Source organism: Rhagoletis pomonella, unplaced genomic scaffold (assembly GCF_013731165.1).
Source record: "Rhagoletis pomonella isolate Grant_MI unplaced genomic scaffold, Rhpom_1.0 Rhpom_scaffold_00012, whole genome shotgun sequence".
Lineage (NCBI taxonomy): Eukaryota > Metazoa > Arthropoda > Insecta > Diptera > Tephritidae > Rhagoletis > Rhagoletis pomonella.
In genome coordinates this window covers 6,912,165-6,932,577 of record NW_023458566.1, presented here as the reverse complement: position 1 = coordinate 6,932,577, position 20,413 = coordinate 6,912,165, and the positions used below count along the sequence as shown (strand labels likewise).

General features: G+C 35.4%; 3 protein-coding genes across 4 annotated transcripts in view; 1 reads left to right on the top strand and 2 right to left on the bottom strand.

The window, feature by feature from the left end:
* The window catches only part of LOC118747743 (GTP-binding protein Rhes), a 100,314-nt gene that overhangs the window by 42,551 nt on the left and 37,350 nt on the right, over window positions 1-20,413 (top strand). The gene's annotated exons all lie outside the window — the stretch shown is intronic.
* Window positions 3,519-6,908, bottom strand: LOC118747744 (pancreatic triacylglycerol lipase-like). Its single transcript, XM_036481869.1, has 6 exons — window positions 6,684-6,908; window positions 6,477-6,610; window positions 6,020-6,155; window positions 4,461-4,792; window positions 3,775-3,949; window positions 3,519-3,710 (listed from the first exon to the last, which is right to left on the bottom strand). Exons 1-6 carry the CDS (start codon window positions 6,806-6,808, stop codon window positions 3,638-3,640), a joined length of 975 nt encoding a protein of 324 aa, XP_036337762.1. The 5' UTR covers window positions 6,809-6,908; the 3' UTR covers window positions 3,519-3,637.
* The window catches only part of LOC118747741 (angiopoietin-4-like), a 16,986-nt gene continuing 5,581 nt past the window's right edge, over window positions 9,009-20,413 (bottom strand). Inside the window, exons 3-7 of one of the 2 annotated variants that reach the window (XM_036481865.1) lie at window positions 14,501-14,634; window positions 14,172-14,331; window positions 9,871-10,325; window positions 9,649-9,796; window positions 9,009-9,551 (exon numbers count right to left, since the gene is read on the bottom strand). In XM_036481865.1, the coding sequence (XP_036337758.1) occupies window positions 9,395-9,551; window positions 9,649-9,796; window positions 9,871-10,325; window positions 14,172-14,331; window positions 14,501-14,634 (1,054 nt within the window). In that variant the 3' untranslated portion in view covers window positions 9,009-9,394. Of the gene's footprint in view, window positions 9,552-9,648; window positions 9,797-9,870; window positions 10,326-14,171; window positions 14,332-14,476; window positions 14,635-20,413 lie in introns of both variants that reach the window. The other variant, XM_036481864.1, reaches the window with a different exon arrangement.

The window sequence follows — 20,413 nt, the reverse complement described above, 5'->3', positions numbered from 1 at the left end:
TATAATTAATAAGTTATTATGTACTTACTTAGATTTAATTAACATATATACATACATACATACATGCGAGGTATGTATTTGTATGTATGCATGTGTTAAGCTTATAATAAATATGATATGGCTTTAATAGCTACTAATTCAATGATTCATAAACAGTATACAAACAAGCATATTTAGATATACACACGTATGTACATTAGACCGTACCACCTTAGAAGAAAACCAAAACAAGTTCTCGGTACGCCCTTAGACGAATGGACTTTTGCAAAATTTAAATTTTTTGCCAAACCTAGTGTCGCCCTTTTAAAATGGTTTGTTCGATAAAAAATCAGTTTCATTCGATATTTGAAAAATTAAAAAAAAAAAAAAAAAACCGGTGGGACCCGGTTGGGAAAACCGAGTCAATCACCCTAGTAAATACTAGAACAGGGTGAGGTCAATGAATTGTTGAACAGAAAAATTTTTTACTCGAGTATCGAGATAAAAACATCGATATATCGAACTTTAAGAATCGACTACGGTTGCCGAAGATATGATGAAAAATTAAGAAATGCGCTCCTTTACGTACGAAAAAAAAACAGAAATTATCTCCGACTCGAAATACTTCCTTAGCAAAACTTTTATGAACTTCGGCGAGCTTTACTTTACTGACATTAGGGTGGCATATTAGGGTGCTAGCAACTAAGATCAAGTGGATAAATACTAGAACGGGGTACTTGAGGTCAATGAACTTGCACAAAAAAAAGTCACCTCGATACAAAAACATGGATTTATCATCCTTTAATATCCGACTCCAAATGCCAAAGATATAACGATGTTTGGCCAAAAAGAAAACTTTTTTCGAAATTGCCTTGCAAAAATACTTCACTTGACTCAGAGTTGTATGGCGATTTTTTTTTCTGGTGCGATCTAATGTACATACATGTGTGCATACAAATATATGCACAAAAGCTCGCGTGAACATTCCAACATGCAAAGTGCAAAACTCGCATTGCTGCATTCAAATAATACTTATATTATATAAATGCCTAATTAATGTAATGATTCAATAAAGTTTTGTATTTTATGATTCAAAAATCTGTCATAATTGTATGCCAGCCTAGTTATAGACTTTTGTAATGTAAATAAATACACAAAATGCGTTAGATATTTTTTTTTAGATTTATTACCATTTTTAGTCTTTAAACCTTATTGTTAAACGTTGAAATTTTGAATTCAAATAAATGACCAACAAACAGTTATATTAATAGGTGTGTTTGGTGCTTTAAAGTTGTCCTGTTGCAGTAAGTTATAGACTATCTACTACTTGAGGTCGAAATATATCCATAATGCACAAAGACATACCGTCTCGCTCGTTTAACTAAGCACTGTGAATCCGGTCCTAAATGATTAATTTTTTTTTTTATGAAATATGAGCAGGAAATTTTGTTACTCATACGCCATGCATCCCCCTGTTTAATCAAACAAATAAGAAAATAATAAGAGCCAATTTACACGACGACTTTTCAACCTGCGTTTTTTGCACATTCTCTTTTAAAAAAGTCTTCGAAAATCTTAGTGCATTTACACGATGGCTTTTTCTTTGCGGCGTTTTTTGCGTTTGTTTGGGATTTATGCGTCAACATTTCCTTGGTGAATTCTCTCATTTTTAGAGCGGTGCGGTGTGGTTTCGTATGCAGAAACTTTTTTTTTTTTTGTAAACCGGTGTTATTACCAAAAATATCAGTACGTGAATGTATATGTAGTGCAATAGCAACCTACTCACATTTCAAATTATACCTAATTGGCTAACTTAAACCAAATGTAACTGACTTTACTACGCCTTTTTGCGTGCTTCCGCTGCTTTAACAAGTTTTCGTAGAAAAGCACAGTGAAGTCTGGAACTCGACTACTATTCAGACAATGACGAAAATCATCTTTTGGGAGAAAAATGCTACGTTAAGTTAAATACGGCAAATGTGAAATGAAAACCGGATATGAAAAATGTTTTGTATAGATGGTATGTAACCGTGCTTAAACACAGGGTAATCGCAATCAAAAGAAAGATTGAGCAAAATGCAAAACACAAACACTCTGTAAATATTGTTGAGCGTACTGTATTAATAAATATTAAGCATTGGTATCACCCTGCAGATACAGTTTAGCTAAGACGCTTGCTTGCTTCCTACGCTTGCGGCATCGCCAGTCAGAAGTTCGTATTTGCTCCCACGCCAAAGGCAGAGAACGTATATAAATACCAGGGGCGGACCCAGGTAGGGGTGAACTACCTGTAGAAAAACTCTAGCAAAGTTCAAACTGTGAGCGTATATTAAAGAAACTCGAAAACTTACTTGCGGATCGAAGTGACTTCGAGAAGCTTGGGGAACAAACCTAATGAATGGATACTTTTGAAAATTTTAATTCATGGAAAAAGTGTGTCAAATTTCACTTGAGTTTGAAATTTAGCTGTGTGCTAAGCTCGAAGTATTATGTTTTTCGAATTCACTGAATTTTCAAAATTTTGAAATTATGTACTTAATTTTAAATTTTTACTTTTTTTGATATATTTTCGAATTTGTATTATTTTACACAGTTGAAAGTCACAGCAAGTTTGAATATTTTCACAGGTTCAGAAAACAACGAAAATTTATATTATTAATATTCTTGAGATTTCTTATTTTTAGGATAATTTCCAAAATTTCAAAAACTATATAAATCCGGGAGATTCTAATTTTGGTAAAATGAGAATATTTTGAAATGTACAAAATTATTGAGATTTTAGAAATTTTTATATTTTCCAAAATTTTGAGAATTTTATTTATCCTTAAATGTAAAAATGTGAAACATCACAAATTGTCGAAAAATTCTAATGTTCATGGTACTTGTGTGTAAAAAATAGAAAATTCTTAGAATTCTAAAAGATATTAACATCTTTGAAAAATTCCAAAATTTTTACACTTTTCGGAACTTTTCCAAAATTTTGTATTGATATAACAAAGTTCGATAATTTGAAATTTTTTGAAAATTTTGAAAACATCTACATCCAAAAATTTTTTGAATCTTCAAGAATTACGAAAATTTTTTAAACGTTCAAAAACGATGAAATATGAAAATATTTTCAACATTCGAAAACTTGTAATTTCGTGGAAAAAAGCTATGGCTGCAGAATCCTTCTGGCCAGGGGTGAAACGGAGAAAGTCGGATTAACTTCTGGGTTTAACTAAGTTGTAACTGTCAACATTGCTGGGGTTCTTAAACGATTACTTTACGATGGGAATTCATGCTTTAGAACTGATTATAAATTCAAATCATTTCAGTGTGTATAATCGACCGATTGTGACGAAGGAGCGACCTAATAAAGAAGGGAGACATTCTAAAACCAACCATATCACCGCGCGCACACAGGAAAACGTCTACCTTCACGTCAACGGACATAAACATATTAACATTTATCGGATTTCCATACATATATATGTAATTAGACATATGCAATTCAATCATTTTTAATAAATAAACTTTTTATAACGTTTATAATAAAGGCGAGTGTTTCCTTTTTTCCATACAACCAAAACGCGAAAGTTCTCGCTTCTCACGTTGCTGTGGTCCATCTAGCCAGATTAGCATCCCACCTGCTCAGAACCTCAGGATCCCGCCTGAGTCAGAAGTTGGTATTTGCTCCCATGCCAAAGGGTGGTGCATCATTGGTTGGCAGATAAAAATATCCAGTGGCACTGCAATTTTGAAAAATTTTAATTTACTGCAACATGTTTTGATTTGAAGAAAGGAAAAGCCTACCTCCGCGACACCTCTTCTCCCATATAAACCACCACACTTTCATCCACCATTCTCCGACAACCATTGACATTCAACGTTTTTATGCCACTTAGAGTGCATGATGCTGCTGGAAAGCTCGTCGGCTGTCCAATAGATTCAGCATATAAGAACACTGCGCGATTATGACTACAGCTATCTGTAGGGTAGTAAAGATTTTAATATTCAGATATAGGTAAACATATGTACATGCTTATGACTATATATATATATGAGGGAGGTCCATAAAATATGAACACCTAAATTTTGTATGGGGCAGCCATTTAGCTTATTTTACGTACAAAAAAAAAATACATAAAAATTCCAAAATTTAAAAAAAAAATTTGGTGTTCAGAATTAAATTTTTTTTTAATCGCAAAAACTCGAAATAGTGTTGACTTTGAGCATCTATTACTCAGCGATTTCATGAATTTGTATGAATAAATTTCAATAATTTTCGAAATTGATCAAATTTGAGGTCAAAATTTTGTAGAATTTTTACAACTTAAAAAATTTTAATTTTTTCAAATCCAGCTAGCAACCATTAACTTTTCAAACTTTCAAATTTTCGTAAATGTATTTATTTTATACATAGAATAAAACAAAGGGATGCCATACGATGTTGATGCATTTATTAAGGACCACCCTAATGCATACGTTTGGTTACTTACATTGTTCAAATAGCAATTGCTTTGCAATCAATAGCACATCCATATCGGCACAACCTGGTTGTGGTGCAGTTCCGAAATTCGGATAGAAATCAACATTGCCGCGGGGAGTGCCATCGCCAAATACCGGAAAGTCTGTATGTATTACATCGACGAACTGTGCCGCGGAGTGGTGTAAGCCATCGACGGAGAGCGGTGTAAACAGCGGCAAAGCGGGATCTAAGCCGGTTACACGTCCCAAAGTGCCATTAAAGTAATCACCAAGATTGCCAGCGACGTGTGCACCTAAACTATGGCCGATGACGTGCACGTCAGCGGGAGCGATCTCGTGTTTGCTAATGAATGAAGAAAATACAATACGAACATAATTTATATTAGTGAGGGTCTTGAAAAGATATGAAAAAATAAAAATAAGTAAAAAACTGGAAATTGCCGTTAGTGGACATGGCTTTTGACAATAATTAGTATTTACAACCGATGCAAATCTGTTATCGGAAATTGGTATCGATATTCAAGAAAGTATCGATTCGTGACGTACTGGTATAATTCACTGCATGTGAAATCGTTATGCCGGTGAAAAATATCGATATCGGAAAAAAACGATATAAAAAATATCTTATTACTGAAATTAAAAAAATCGTTAAAATTTATAAACTCATCGTTGGCAAATTCAATCATGAACTCCAAGATTATAAACTCCGATCTCATTGGAATTATATTGAAATTTTTTAGAACTATGTAAACTCTATAAAGAAAAAGTCGCTAAAATTGTTAGGTTCAACTAAATATGTTCCCATCAGCTTCGCGGTGGAAGAAACTCAATGACTATGCTCGGATGTAGGGATGGCAAAAATCGATTAATGTGTCAAATGATTAATTGCAATTAATTACAAGATATTAATCGATTAATCAACATTTTAGATTAATTTTGTCTTTAATATTAAAATAATATAATAGAATTTTTCAAATATATTGCTAGTATTATTCTAGTATTTTAGTATTTTATCACACACTCAGCATTCAATAAAATTAGTATCAGCAACTTTTGTGTAAAGTTTCCAAATTTCACTTCTGACAGGAGCCATTTTGAACACGTCTAATTTTCCGAATTTAAAAAGACAGTGATGTGACTTTAAGAAATGATAGGGTTTTTTTTACCATCAAGCAGAGTTGCCATTTCGGTAAAACCTTGAAGAGATGTGAATCTAGTACGAATTTTTATATCAATAAAATGTTGTGAGTGGCAGCAATGTTTAGATATTATAATTCAATTAATTTCGTAATAGATAGATTAACGATTCGATTAATTAGAATGAGAAATTCGATTCGATTCAATCGCTTTCTAAAAAAAAATTACTCGATTAATGCTATTAATTTGATTAATCTTGCCATCCCTACCCGGATGATAATCCGGATAATTTTGATAGTGTACCAAAATACAACTCGATTTTAACTTAATTGTTGAATTACATATTGATTTTTAATATTTTTTATTCAAATAATCGCCTCTAAAATTACCTGTAAAATCGCCTCATGTAAACAGCCTATTAGATAGTACTTACTCCATAAACTCCTTTAGTTGCTCTCCAAACTGTTTCGCAACTTGTACAATCGCCTTACGAGAGGTGGGATAATCCACACCAGCAGCATCGGACCAATCTGCGAGCAGAACGTTGTCCTTACCTTTAGCGAGATATGCTAAAAAGAGAATTCAGCTGTTCAGTCAGAGTTGCCTTGTATAACACATGGTATCAGCTGAAGTAAAAATAAAGCAAAACATTCAAAATGCCAAGAAAAACTGAGGTATGAATTAAAATCCCAAAACGCAACACGGGAATGAACGAACTACTTTTCGAGGATGATTTTGCGACTGTTTGCCGCGAAAGCTTTCAAGGAATGCCAAAGCGCTATTCACACAATTTTTGACAGCTTTTCGAGGCTGGAAAAGTTGCGAGATTTTCGAGCCATTTTCGAGTTTGAGAGAATCCCCTAAGTGATTTTGTCGTTTACTTTATTTACCATTCCTCAGCGGTGTAATGGAGAAGTGAGACCGACTACTAGTGAATCCATGTATAATGAGTTTTATATCAGTTTTCGTAGGCAACTGCTCCACCTCACTCAAGATCAGTTCGCCGATACCAGCAGAAGTTGCGCTAAAAAAATATAAAGCACATTTGAAATCACTTTTGCTTATAACTTTAACTGCATTTTTCTTCAAATACAAACGGTTTCTGATAGTAAATATTGGCTTTTGATATCAAGTCATCTATGTTATGTACGAACACCGCGGTAGCTTGAAAAGAATAAGCGCCTTGTAATATAAAGAATAAAATGAATATCACCGAGGTCATTTCGATCTTTCTCTTTCAAATACTTTTATATTATTTTTAATATTTTTTCTCCACCCTAAAATTACGCCAATAAATATTCATTCGCACCACTACTATACCGATTTGTTACTAAGATTTCCAGCGTTTTTGCGAAGCTTCTTATATTTGCTTGGACGGGGTTCAAGCGCTAATATAATTTGTTCAGTCGCATGTTTCACAGCATTTTCAATGTAAGTGTTTGAAATTTAGGAAAATTGCTCGTAATTTTCTGCTTAGCTCTGATAATATCGGAGGTAGTACTGATGCTTATGCTTACGTACATCGATAGATTGCTGAACGTGTGTGCAATCAATTGCCAATGAGTAACAGTCAGCACTTGATAGACAACATTGTTATGAACTTGAAATATTTTTCTTTTCTCAATTAATAGATAAAATGTAGAGTCAGTAGTTGTGGGAATGCATACCGTACCTAAGCTTGGAGGAAGGGGTCCTTGTTCTTGCAGTAAGCACAACGCTGCCAAAAACTGCTATACCACGTCTCAGAAAATTGTAAAGATTTGCGTGTTTCACTGCATCAATGTAAACTTACTCAACTGCGGCTCTAGAATGCGCTGCAATGTAGCGTGGATGTGTAGAAGTTGGAAGTCGGTAATATGGCCAAAGGATAGAGCAGTCCCTGCTTGAAAGGTCGTATTTTTCTTTTTTCCAATAAAACATTTTCCTCCATTTTTACAAGGAGTCGACGGGTGGTCTGGGACATCCGGTGGGTGTGATTATGCGCCGATTTCGCTGATTTTCAAAGCAACGTCATTTAAGATTCTCAGAAGCATGTGTACAAGATTTTAAGCATTGGTTGATTCTTGACCATAGAATGTTCATATTTCAGCCATAGTGCAGAGGTACAAAAATGATCCAAGGATGGAGGACAGAGCACGTTCAGATATCTGTGGAGTTGGTACCAAACTTGCAATTTCCGTGGACAGATGGCCCACCGCGTTACAGGCTGAAGTACTAGCAATCTTAACCTGTGCCAAATTAAACCTTGGAACGGTTTTAAAGGGCGTCTATCTACTTACCTTTTTAGATAGCCATCAGCTATCCGTGCCCTCTCTAACCGGATATTAAAATCCAAACTTGTTAAAGAATACTTCAGCATGCGTGAAATTTGATAGATAAAAATACGGCAACACTGTTATGGGTACCATGGCCCTGTTGGATCGAAAACAATGAGGCCACAGACGAGTTGGCATGAAAGGGATCTTTAACTGCATGAAACCCTTCATTAGTCTCAGTTCGCGTTCTTTGGGAGCCCTAATAATTGAGTGGGTACTCTCTGTACGCAATAAGAAATATGTACCATAAGCATGCCAGGTTCTTTGGTCATCTTTTCATTATGTAGAAATGCCATCAGCCTATCTAATTGGTCAAAACTGACTTCGATTTCACATGCACCGAAAGCTGTTACCGGAAAGCAAGAATTCCGCCGACTCTGCCTTGAGAACGATGACCCTCAGTAACACATTCTTTTTGACAGTCCGGCCTTGGCCAAACAAAAAATTATCCATTTTATAGCTCGAACGCTTTTTAATACAGAATTCGCCTACAAAAGCACTTTTATGATTCATTTAGCAAGCTGAAGGTGGTTTGGGCGTACTGAGTTAAGGACTCTCTTTACAAATACCCCTGGCTCGTAACTAACTAACCAACGAGTGGTCCAGACGAGCTTCAATCAGTTGTGTTTGTTATCTAAGTATTTTTCAAGATGCGTTGGAAAATATTTATCGAAATTTAAATCTCATCGAAACAAGTCGACTTCATTTCAAAAGAAAACCTGACCTTCGATAAGAAAAAACTTCATAGCGAGAATCTAGCATGCAAACAGTTAGTCGCTTCTCCTCTCTTCCGCGAGGCTTTGCGACAGTTGGTGGCGAACTACTGCCATAATTGAGCTTAACAAGCTGCGTGTCAGGAAAGCTTTAATGAGTTCTATTAAGTGTTTATAATTCTGTTCGTCTGGTACTACTTGCTACTGCATTTCCGTGTTCTGATGTTGAAACATTTTAAACGCACGAAGTGTGATCGCACACTCACTTCACAGTCTGCGTAAAAACTTAACTCTTTATAGCCTGCTTCTTCTTTATAACCTGCTGTTAATCAGATAATTATAGGCAATAAAACTCTAGTCAAAATTACACTACCACTTTATGATTTCAAACAACATGGCATTATATAGTTTTATTTAAAATTTACACTTACAAAAATAAAAATTTACAAATAAAATTCATTTTACATTTTGACACACATTTGAGCAGGAGTACATATGTATGTATGTATGCCATACATATTCTTACATATACAGATAATAATTTAAATAGTTAACATTTAAGCCCGTTTCGAGTATATTTATTTTGTGACAATACGGCAACATTTAGCAACTTTTCGTTTGCTTTCACACAAAGCAATGAATACAATGCCATTTTAATGGTAAATGTCAAAAATGCATGCACCCATTTAGTAGGTTAAGAAGCGCCTGAGTAGAGTACTTGAGACACTCAAAATAGTAAATTCACATTAAATTATTAGTAATAAAACACATTTCATTCGACTATTTGCGTTGCAGATCACCATCGCTGCTCGCCGGACGTATCATCATGCGCACAGCTTTCAGCGAGTAAGTGGGTCCACGGAACTCATTCCAATACATGCCCTCGTACAGAGGCGTTGCGTTGTAATTTTGGCTGAAATATTTGCCATTCAAGTTGCTGCAATAAGAAGCGAAATTTATTAATAAACTTACATTCATCGTTTCGCTTAATTGCATACTAAAGACATATTTTTTTTTTTAAAGAAAGCACATACCTCATGTCACACCAGTTATACCACCAGGCACCGTTGCGCGACTGCGCACAATTGCAGTCAACACAGCCATCATTGTCGTTGTCAAAAGTGGAGAATTTGCTGCCAGCATGATAGCTAAACGAGTCGCCAGCGTCGCCCTCGTACTCTCCTATAAATGTAAGAAGAAAAATACTCAACAGTTCAGCCAAAACTGTTTGTCTCTCCAACTGTTCTCCTCCTCACCTAATAAATTAAGCGCATAGTCTTCCTTCTCACTGCCAATAGCAAACAAATTATATCGCGCATAACGATTCGTGCCGTCAAAGTCCTGCAGCAAAATTAGCAGCTCATGCACTGCCGAGGCGGTGAGCGCATGCAACTTATCCAGACCGATGAAAAATTCGCCACCCAAATTGCCAAAACCAGCCTGATACTCGAGCCAGCCGCGATAGAAGTTCAATTTGCCATTGAAACGATTTTGAATGATGGTCCAGCCGCCGCCAAGCGTTTCCTCATCGCAGCGCACGTAGAACGGTTCGGATTCGGGTGTGAGTTGAAGACGCAAAATGCCATTGGCTGTGGGTGCGTCTTGTGCACAGCTGGTGATGAGCGGCTCTGTTGGATGACTGGGCGCATAGAAGTTTGTTGGCTGGCGATTATTTTGACGCCGAATGCTGTTAAGGCGACGCGACACCATGCTAAATGTGAATGAGGGGAAGATTTATTAAAATTCATTAAAGAATTTACAAAAACCAACGAGTTTGAAATAGTTTATTTATTAACACAGCTTGCTACTCGAGTGCACGCTTAATAACTTCGACAATAAATTCATTCAAGAGTGTAGAGAATGAATACACAATTCTTCATAGAGGCTTATTGATTGGCTAAAATCAAGATTCACAGCCTACACTCATATACACTCCCGGTCATTTGAATAGCTCGCCCATTTGATACTTTCCTTTGTTTGTTTAATATTAATTATTTTTTTGCTTACGAAATTTATAATAATTATGTAACGTTTCTCAAACCACGAATTTAAGAGGTCACCATTGTCTCCCCCTCCGCTCTTTCTTTTATGTATCAATCTCCCGTACTACCTATGTATTAAAGGTATCATGGCATCTGTCCAAGTATCTACGTTGTATGTAATGATATGACATGTGGCCGAGTAATAAGAGGCACATGCAACCGCTCGATAGAAGGCAGTTGCGATGGCTGGTCCAACATCCATAATTTGTTTATCTAATGCCAGGCCATTCTCGGTAGGCAATGGAAACCGTACGAGTATATTTCTGTCATGAAGATTCTTCTGAGAAAATGTCGTTTACCGGTCGGACAGCACCAAGACTATTTATTACCACAGGGCGATGGAGAAACTCGGACAAACATTTAGAAAAATTATGTAAAAGAGGTTGTGTCAATAAATCCGCCACTTCTCAATTGAGGAGTCTTTTCTTTCGCCGGGCCCGAAATATGGAAATATGCAGGGCTAGGTTCAAGCATAAAATGATCCATCAAGCTACGTGGTTGTTGCCAGATCAAAAAGCGAGAAACCAAATCGATCGTGTTGTGATAGACGGAAGGCAGGCTTCCAGTATTTTGGACGTACGTACACTCCGAGGCCCAAAAATCGAATCGGACCACTATCTTGTTGCAGCCAAGATACGCACCCGCCTCTGTGCAGCAAAAAATTTGAGCAAGAAAAGCTCAACGTCGAATAGCTGCAGTCCAAACAGACGGCCATTGCATCCGCTACTCGACTTTACACCTGCTCTCAGAGAGCATTCTTTAACAAACCGACATATGCGAGCAGTGAAACCACATTTCCCGTTCATTAAGTACCGCTGCCGTAGAAGTAGTCGGATTTGAGCGAGCCTGAGAGAACAACTGGTATGATGAGGAGTGTTAACAAGCTGCAGAGAAAAAAGATGCCGCCTATAGCGCCACGCTGCGATCGGGCGAAACGCAAGCTATCAACTCTTATGCAGAATATGGTTAAATGAAAGCATGCCCGAGGACTGGAATTTAGGTGCGCTCTGCCCAATCCACAAGAAAGGCGACCCCGCCATTCGCGCCAACCTCTGCGGGATCAGCCTTCTAAGCATAGGTTACAAGGTCTTATCGAGCGTATTGTGTGAAAGACTGAGTCCCACCGTCAATGAACTGATTGCGCCTTATCAGTGTGGTTTAAGGCCTGGAAAATCTACCATAGACCAGGTATTCACAATACGCCAAATCCAAAAGAAGTTGTCTATACGCCGCTATGTCTGAATTTGTTATCCCCGGCTGTGTAAAATGACGTTGAGCAATACCACCAGCTCCGTCAGAATTGGGAAAGACCTCTCCGAGCCGTTCGCCACCAAACGGGGTTTCGGTCAAGGTGATTCCCTTTCATGTGACTTCTTTAATCTGATGTTGGAGAAGATAATAAGAGCTGCAGAACTGAACCGCTCAGGGGCAATTTACTACAAGAGCGTGCATTTTCTGTCTTTTCCAAGTTGGACAAGACATACATCCTGTCATCACACCTCTTGGCACCCACGTCACTGTTGACAGTTACAATTTTCATAAAGTAGATAATTTCGTTTACTTGCGAACCAGTATTAACACCGATAATAATGCCAGCATGGAAATCCAACGGAAAATCGCTCTTGCCAACAAGTGCTCATTAAGTCACCCATCATTGCCGTGTTGATATATGACGCAGAAGCATGGACAACCGAAGAGCCGGCTCTTGGAGTATTCGAGAGAAAGATTTTGCGGAAGATTTGCCGGCCTTTACGCGTTGGCGACGGCGAGTACCGCCAGTGTTGCCAGAATATTTTTATACCCCATCCCCATATCGGGCCGCATTTATCCCCAAAAAATCCCCATTTTTCTTTTAAATCCCCATTTAAATCCCCTTTAGTAAGAAATAAAAAAAGCATGCATTCACATTTGTGTTAGTTCATTTTAATCCAGTTTTCATTTTATTACAGTTTTGAATACTACACATTTTCACACATTTATATATGTATATGTACGTATGTACATATATGCGTGAGGTCATTTGGTTATACGTACAACTATGGTCAGAGATTTAGCACCAAAATTCAAAGTTATATGTTTTTACAACATATGTTTATTTATTTTTACTAATTTTCTTTTAAAATATAATTCAATCTACAACAGAAACTGCATAAATAAAAGTTTAAAATCAAAAAATTATCAAACTTTTTTAGTGTAATAAAGTACAAGTCTCAAATAGCTAAAGAATGCCATTTATTTTTTAGAATCTCTTTCGTGAAGGTTGTTGCGAAAATTGTTTGTTCAGCCAATCAAAGCAGACATCTGCGCCGAATAATGCTTTGACGGCATTAGGAAAACCTTACAAACATATCGCGCAAAAAGTATGTACTAATAAAATCTTTATTCGAGAAATTTTTATGGGCAGCCAGAAAAATATATATTTTAATTTCAATATCAAAAAATTTTAAACCCATAAAATCCCCACATCCCGAAACGAAAAAATCTATCCCCAAATGGTTTCATAAATCCCCAAAATGGGACGAAATCCCCACATCTGGCAACTCTGAGTACCGCAGACGATGGAACGATGAGCTGTATGAGCTTTACAACGATATGGACATAGTGCAGCGAATTAAAATAAAGCGGCTCCGCTAGCTTCGCCATATCGTTCGAATGGACTCTAACGCTCTAGCTCTGAAAGTATTCAACTCGAAACCCACTGGTGGTAGCAGAGGAAGAGGTAGGCCTCCACTGCGATAAAAAGACCAAGTGGAGAAGGACCTGGCTTCACTTGGCATTTCCAATTGGCATCAGTTGGCGGCCAAAATCGCTTAGCCGGTTACAGCGCCAAATAAGAAGAAGAAGAAGTATTTTTCTTCTGCGGTGACGACTTACTCATATATCGTTTACGGATATATAACGACAACATGTTTAAATGACGCTTAAGTTGGGCTTGTGTAAAAAAAAAAAATAGTAAACCACTCTTTTGGTATTGAAATTGATGGAGAAGATTTCCCGTCGTCAAACGTCACAGAACTATCCACACACTTGTTTTTGTGGTTTTTTTCCTTGAGTTTAAGAAAATAATAAGAATTTCAAACTTTTCGAATGTTTGCGCGCAACCTCAACACTGAATTCCTACCTACATAGGTGTGTGTAGAAAATTTTAAATTTAATTCGAGGTGACAATTTAATAGGCGCATCACGATTACCACACAAAATATTCAATTGATTTGCATAGAATAGAAAAACAAACAATAACATTGTTGCATGCAACATCGATGCGCTTTGATCAAAACGCCGCAAACAAGTGTCAACCAAACAAACAAGATGTTACTTTATTGTTATTTTTTGTCACTAAGAAGAAGCAGAAATAGTCATCAAGAGTGTCTCATATAAGCTGTGTGGCATTTAGGCTTTTATGATAAACTAATATAGTATTGAATATACATACATACAATAGTATTTAATTTTTACATTTTAGAGTCTTTTTTTTTGTATTTATGTAATTAAAATACCTACACTCACGTACTCACTTTGACAATCTGCTGATATTCGCTTCCAGATGATTATTCAATTCATTGACTGCCGAACGTGTCGATAGCAGCAAAGTTGCCAATGACTCAAGTTTGGCTTCATTTGTGGGCATCTGTGGCAAGCGATCATCAGTTTGACGTGCTGTACGCAAGGCGATTTCTGTAAAACGTAAAAGTCGATGTTTAGTTGTTTTATTACATAATCAATAAAAATGCAATAAGCCTTCGAGCAAGTACATCACATATTTTTCGCAAAGCAAACATAACTTATTGTTCACAAATTTATAAAAAATGCTGTTTCTGACCTTCCTTCTCATGGTTTAAGTCACCTTTCAATTCATCAATACTGCGTTTGTTTTGGCGTTCAATGAAATCGAGGGTGTCGAGCCGTTTCAGAAAGTCTGTCTGCTGCACAGCCAATGAGTCCAAACGACCCAAGTTACTCGATTCAAATTGGTTCATCCTGTAAGTAAATAGTAATTGAATTGCAATTGTAATACATAATTGAGAAAAAATATAGGATCTTTAAAGCATACAAATATTATAATCTAATCAAGCATCTTATTAGGCAAGATAAATTGAACAAATCCAACATAAGTATCTACATTAGTATACACGTATATTAGGGCGGTCCAAAATAAGTAAAGTCGGAGTTTTAATGCTCTCACCCCCTAGAATTGTTCTATATCGAAAAATATACTCTTAGTTTTTATTTTAAAATCAAAAAATACTTAGAGGTCGCTCAAAGCGATCAAAGTTTTCCATTCAATGCATTTTATATGGAGAAAAAACAACTTTTCGTACAAATGGTATAGAATTCTTGAAAATCAATATTTTTCGATCGGAAAACTCTGGTTCTCTTCAGGAGAATTCCAATAACAATACCCATTTGTTTATTTGAACAGTTTTTAATACTAAAGAATTTTTATTTATCCTCTTTTATTAATCCCCTTGTTTTTTCTGGAATTTTTGGTGGACCTATAAAATATTGTTACTATGCAAAAATGGTTAAATAAATAATTGGGTAAAATTAGCTGTGTTTATCTACACGCATATTCATCTACGCTTAACGTTTACAAAAAAAAAAAATCAATTATTTACAATTTCCATTTCAAAACAAGTAATTAATTCGTTGACTATTTACTTTCCTGGAAATTTTCCCAAACTCCGTGTTTACACACGGAGCTAGCTTAATATGTAGCTGATACGCTGTTACATATCAGGGTTGTTGCGAATATTATTCCAAACTAAAAGTCCTTTCCGGATAATAAACAAACGGCCTGTCCAAATTAAACAAATTTCGTATCACACGAAAGAGGACTGTTCAGCTTTTAAACAGAAATAACGAACGACCTCTATTTATATTTTTCTAGAATTCTATACTAAAAAGGGGCATATACCTGACACAAGGTTTGTTCTATGGTGATTAATTATCATTTTTTATTGAAATATTTTTCAGCATGTGGCTTTCCTCGTTTAGGCATTTCAGTTTTAAAGCTATTTAAGTCCTCTTTCATTTGATACCAAACTTGTTTAATTTGTATAAGCCGTTTGTTTATTATCCGGAAAGGACTTTTATTTGGGAATAATATTCGCAACAACCCTGTTACATATAATTCAAAGTTAACACTTTTGCGTTTGAAGACGCATGATGCCTTAGCAGTAAGCAGTACATCGTTTTCAAAAGCTGCTTCCTACTAAGTAACTTTTGAAATCGAAATATTACTTATAATCCAAAAAAGTTAATTAACCTTGTGCCAAAATCGATTTCAATTTGGTAAACGTAATCGATAAATGGAAATTTGCAAACATGAAATCTTTAACTACATGTAATCTTTTGCTTTGTCCAACTTTTCATCTGCCTTTCCATTTTGTTTGTAAACCAAAACTCAATACGGCATAACAACAATTTACGTACATACATATATGCATAGGAATATGTATGTATGTATGTGCATATGTATATGGGGCATTCCGTACCAAAACGGACGGGACACTTCATGTGTTTGATTTGTTTCAAATGTTTTAGGTTGATGCATAAACATAAATAATAAATAAATATGAAATTTGAGGTTGATTTAAAAACTTTACGGCACAAAAACAAAAACAAATCGATTTAATAGTTTTCCAAATATCTCGAGAATGGGGCGAGGAAAGAATTTGAAAAAAATTACACATACACATATCAAAATTCTCTATGAAAAGAAATGTTTTTTAAAATTTTTTTTCTTGAAAAAATTTTTCACATAAAAATTTGTTGATAAAAAAAAATAGCTTTGAAAATAAGCCATCTCAAAAAAATTAAATAAAAAAATCACAACGGTAGCTCTGAGTATTGCGCAATATTTAAGTATAGTATTATGGGGTGCACTCTACAATAATTTGAGTTCAAAAACAATTTTTTTTTATCAAAAAATTTGTATATGAAAAATTTTTCAAGAAAAAAAACTTAAATATTTATTTTCATATAGAATTTTGATGTGTGTATGTGTGATTTTTTTTTTAATTTTTTCCTTGCCCCGTTCCCGAGATATTTGGAAATCGATTAGTTTTTGAGCTGTAAAGTTTATAAAAATGTATTAATCAGGCTCAAATTTCATATTTATTTATTATTTATGCTTATGCATCAAGCCTAAGAATTTGAAACAAATCAAACACATAAATTGTGAACCCCGTCCGTTGTGGTACGGAACGCCCCATATGTAAATATAACCTGCAGTAACAGACCGACTAAATATTCTTCTAAAATGCCCTACATCAGAAGCGTGAGCTTTGACCAGCACTTGACCAGTACTTATAGAACTTATCAGAAGACACTAAGTAAATAATGCTCTCATCGGTTAGTAAGTTTTATTTTATTTCAACTAAGTAGTCCATATCCAGAAAGTATTGGAGTATCAATCCGAAATGAGCTATCCAACAACCAGCTGATAAGGGGCCCAAGGCGGTTAATATGATTGACAGGACTAGTACTGGTAAGTTGTGAACTAGGCTAAAGTGAATGCGAATTACTGCATGGTGCATACATAAAAAGTAAATAAACATACATACAAACATACTTACATCTGGATGTGCATCTACTTAAATTTGAGTAAGTACAGAGTCATGTTGGCACAATTTGTCAATCAGCCAACTTTTACGTACAACAACTACTCGAACTATATTTATTTTATTGTGTGTAAATGAGTTTTATTTTGGTATTCAACTACAAACACTATTAAGACCATAATTACAGTGTTAATAGGCTTATATGCATTAGTGTGCGTAAGTTTTTGATGAACAAAAGTTTTTTAGCTTGTTTGCAACGAAGTAGTTACTATGAAGAAATATGAAGTAAATATGAGTTGAGATATGTATTTCCTGTGTATGTAACACATATGTCAAATAAATAATAATAAAAACTATTCTCTAACCAACCGCGTTTACTATTAAATATAAGATCCTTTAAATAATATATATCGCAGACTTGCAATAAAACGGAAACTTCGAAACAGTTAGGTACCTCACCGCTAAAAAGAGTTCACTCGGAGGCCACAAAGGTCCATTGCGTTGTTCAATGATTTTCCCATGCCTACATGTCTTTAAACCATCCTGTGTCTCAAGCGGATGCTAGAAGATCCTCCAAAAGAGTTTCCCTAAGCTGTTTAGGCTCTCGAAAAAGTGGTCACGTGGAAATTTTAAACATTTTCTGTGGAGCGTAAGGCAGTTTCTCCTAAAATCATTTTATTGGCCTCCGAAACTGGCGTTCATGTTCCAATGAAGAAGTGTCCCGTTAGTATTACTGTTAGAAGCCTAACTCTTCGCTTTGATAGCCTTATTAAACTCCGTGTTCTTCGAGTGGTGGCTGCTTTGATCATCTTCTCAACTTTTGAAGATTGGAATCGCATGGTTTTACCATCTAGACCGCTACCGCTAATCCTATATCAGATCCCTTTTTAGCACAGCAACAGAGGTGCTGTTTCCTCGTTTCCCGGCCGGAATACCGCTTTGTCCCGGGACCCTGTAAAGATTGATTATGTTTTGTTGAAGAGCCTGCAGGGATCTTTCGGCATACCTTGCCGAACATCGAGTTAGTTGTTGCCGACCGTGAGGCTTTAATAAGCTTTTTTAAGGTTTATATGGATCTAGGTCACAAGGTGTAAAGTAGTTATGCATGAAATAAAAGTTTCCATAGACAAAAATTACAAATTTGTTTGATTTTTTTTTAATATTTTCCCACAGGCAAATGAAATGTAGCCATTTAAAAAGAGGTTAGAGATAGTGAGGGCATATTAAAATTTATGTCGTTTTCCTTTTTTCAATGGAATGACCCAGTTATGACTATATCAAGTTTTTTTATAGCCAATTGTTATTCGTTAAAAGCTACTACAGCATATTACTACTGTTAAAATACCATCAAATAACTTTTACTATTTTCGTTCATTCAAAATCGACACATCCTAATGCCCATGCTCATATTAGATGTGACGATTATAATCACCTACGTGTGCCGCGATGATATATGTACATATGTAGTAGGTTGGCGCTCTTACATTAAGTAACTGTTGGCAGACGTCAAAAGTATTTACTTTCAAAACTTCTTGTACAAAGTAGGTACTTAATTATGTAAGGTGTGCGCCAGCTACCATATTAATTGCATTAAACAAAAACTAACTTCATGTAGGCATCAACACATGTAAGTATGTATGTATGTATGTCCGCGGCTTTTGTTGGCACATACTTGGTGTGTGCGTGTATGTAAGTATGTTTAATTCTTTTTTATTGACAAGTTGAAGGTTGAGATATGAATCGCTTTGCTTTTTGAATTACAAATTCGAAATAGTAATAAGACTCATTCAGCAAAAATAAAAAGTAGACAGTTAATAAAATTAACCTTTGCGGCTACGACTCTTGCAAATATAACAACAACTAATCTCTAAGGAGAGTAGACCCGAACTCGTCTTCATTGCTTAAAATTGGGCATAAATTAGTCGCAACAAATCTCCTACGGGCTACGTATTTACTACTAAGATCAAAAAAAGGCAAGAAAACGTTTAGCGGTCGCCCCTCGGCAGGCGATGGCAAACCTCCGAGTGTATTTTTGCCATGAAAAATGGCTTATCATAAAAATACAATCACCGCTCAGAGTCGACGTAACACTGCAGGTCCCTCTCCTTTGTGTGACAACATCCAGGCGTACGCCCTAAATCAGTGGAGAAGCTTGGGCAAACACTAATCTCTATTATTATTTTTAATACCGTATAGTCCGATAAAGAAGTTTGATGAGGAAATTTTGTTGTTTTAAAAATTTGTGTCGTTTCCGCAAGAAAAACTTTTAATAAAAATGGCTTTAAACGCATTGCAATTTTCGGAGGTAAACCATTTACTGTATGTAATTTTCTCATTTAGTGTTGGCATGCCCATTTATTTGCACAAAGTGCACCTACACTTGGTACAGATTCCATGATTGCTTTCTCATTAATTAGATCTTGAAACGAGAAATTTTCAATGGCGTAGTATTTTATGCTAAATTCAATTCCAGGCTCAGGAACCTCATTATCTATCATCCTTAAGCCTTTACTTGCGAGAAAGGCTTATGTAGTAAAGTGTAACAATACATTTAACTAACCAATTCGCAGGAAGCAAATATGTATGTATGCATTTGGTGTTAAACAAAAGTTCGGCATTCCTTTTAATTAACACTTTTCAACTGAAGGCATTCATTATTCTTCTTATTCTTTAGCTGATCTCTGAAGTTGTTGTTGCTGTTGTTGCTGTTTATTATTATTATTTTCTGTTAAACTTGAGCGTACCGAAACTTGTTAGATTCCACTGATGACCTGGCTAATTTGTGCTTTGTTTAACAAAGAAGCGCAAAATAAATCTAAAAAACTGCTGATCCAACTGGTGCCCAGAAAATCAATGTGAAATAAAAACTACAAATACAAAGTCAATAGGCAGTAATCGGATTTGATAAAAGTTGTTAACTTATTCGAATGTCTTAGAACCAGTTTTTGGTTAATTTCTTTCAAAACCGGCATAAATGAAATACTAAAGAAGTTAGTACAGTATAATTTTTACCGAAGATATTTTCAAAAACTAAATCGAATATGATAGAAAAATGGAAGTGAAATAAAATAAAATAAAATAAAATTAAATCAAATTAAATTAAATTAAATAAATTAAATAGAATAAAATAAAAGATAATAAAAAAAGATAAAATAAAATAAAATAAAATAAAATAAAATAAAATAAAATAAAAT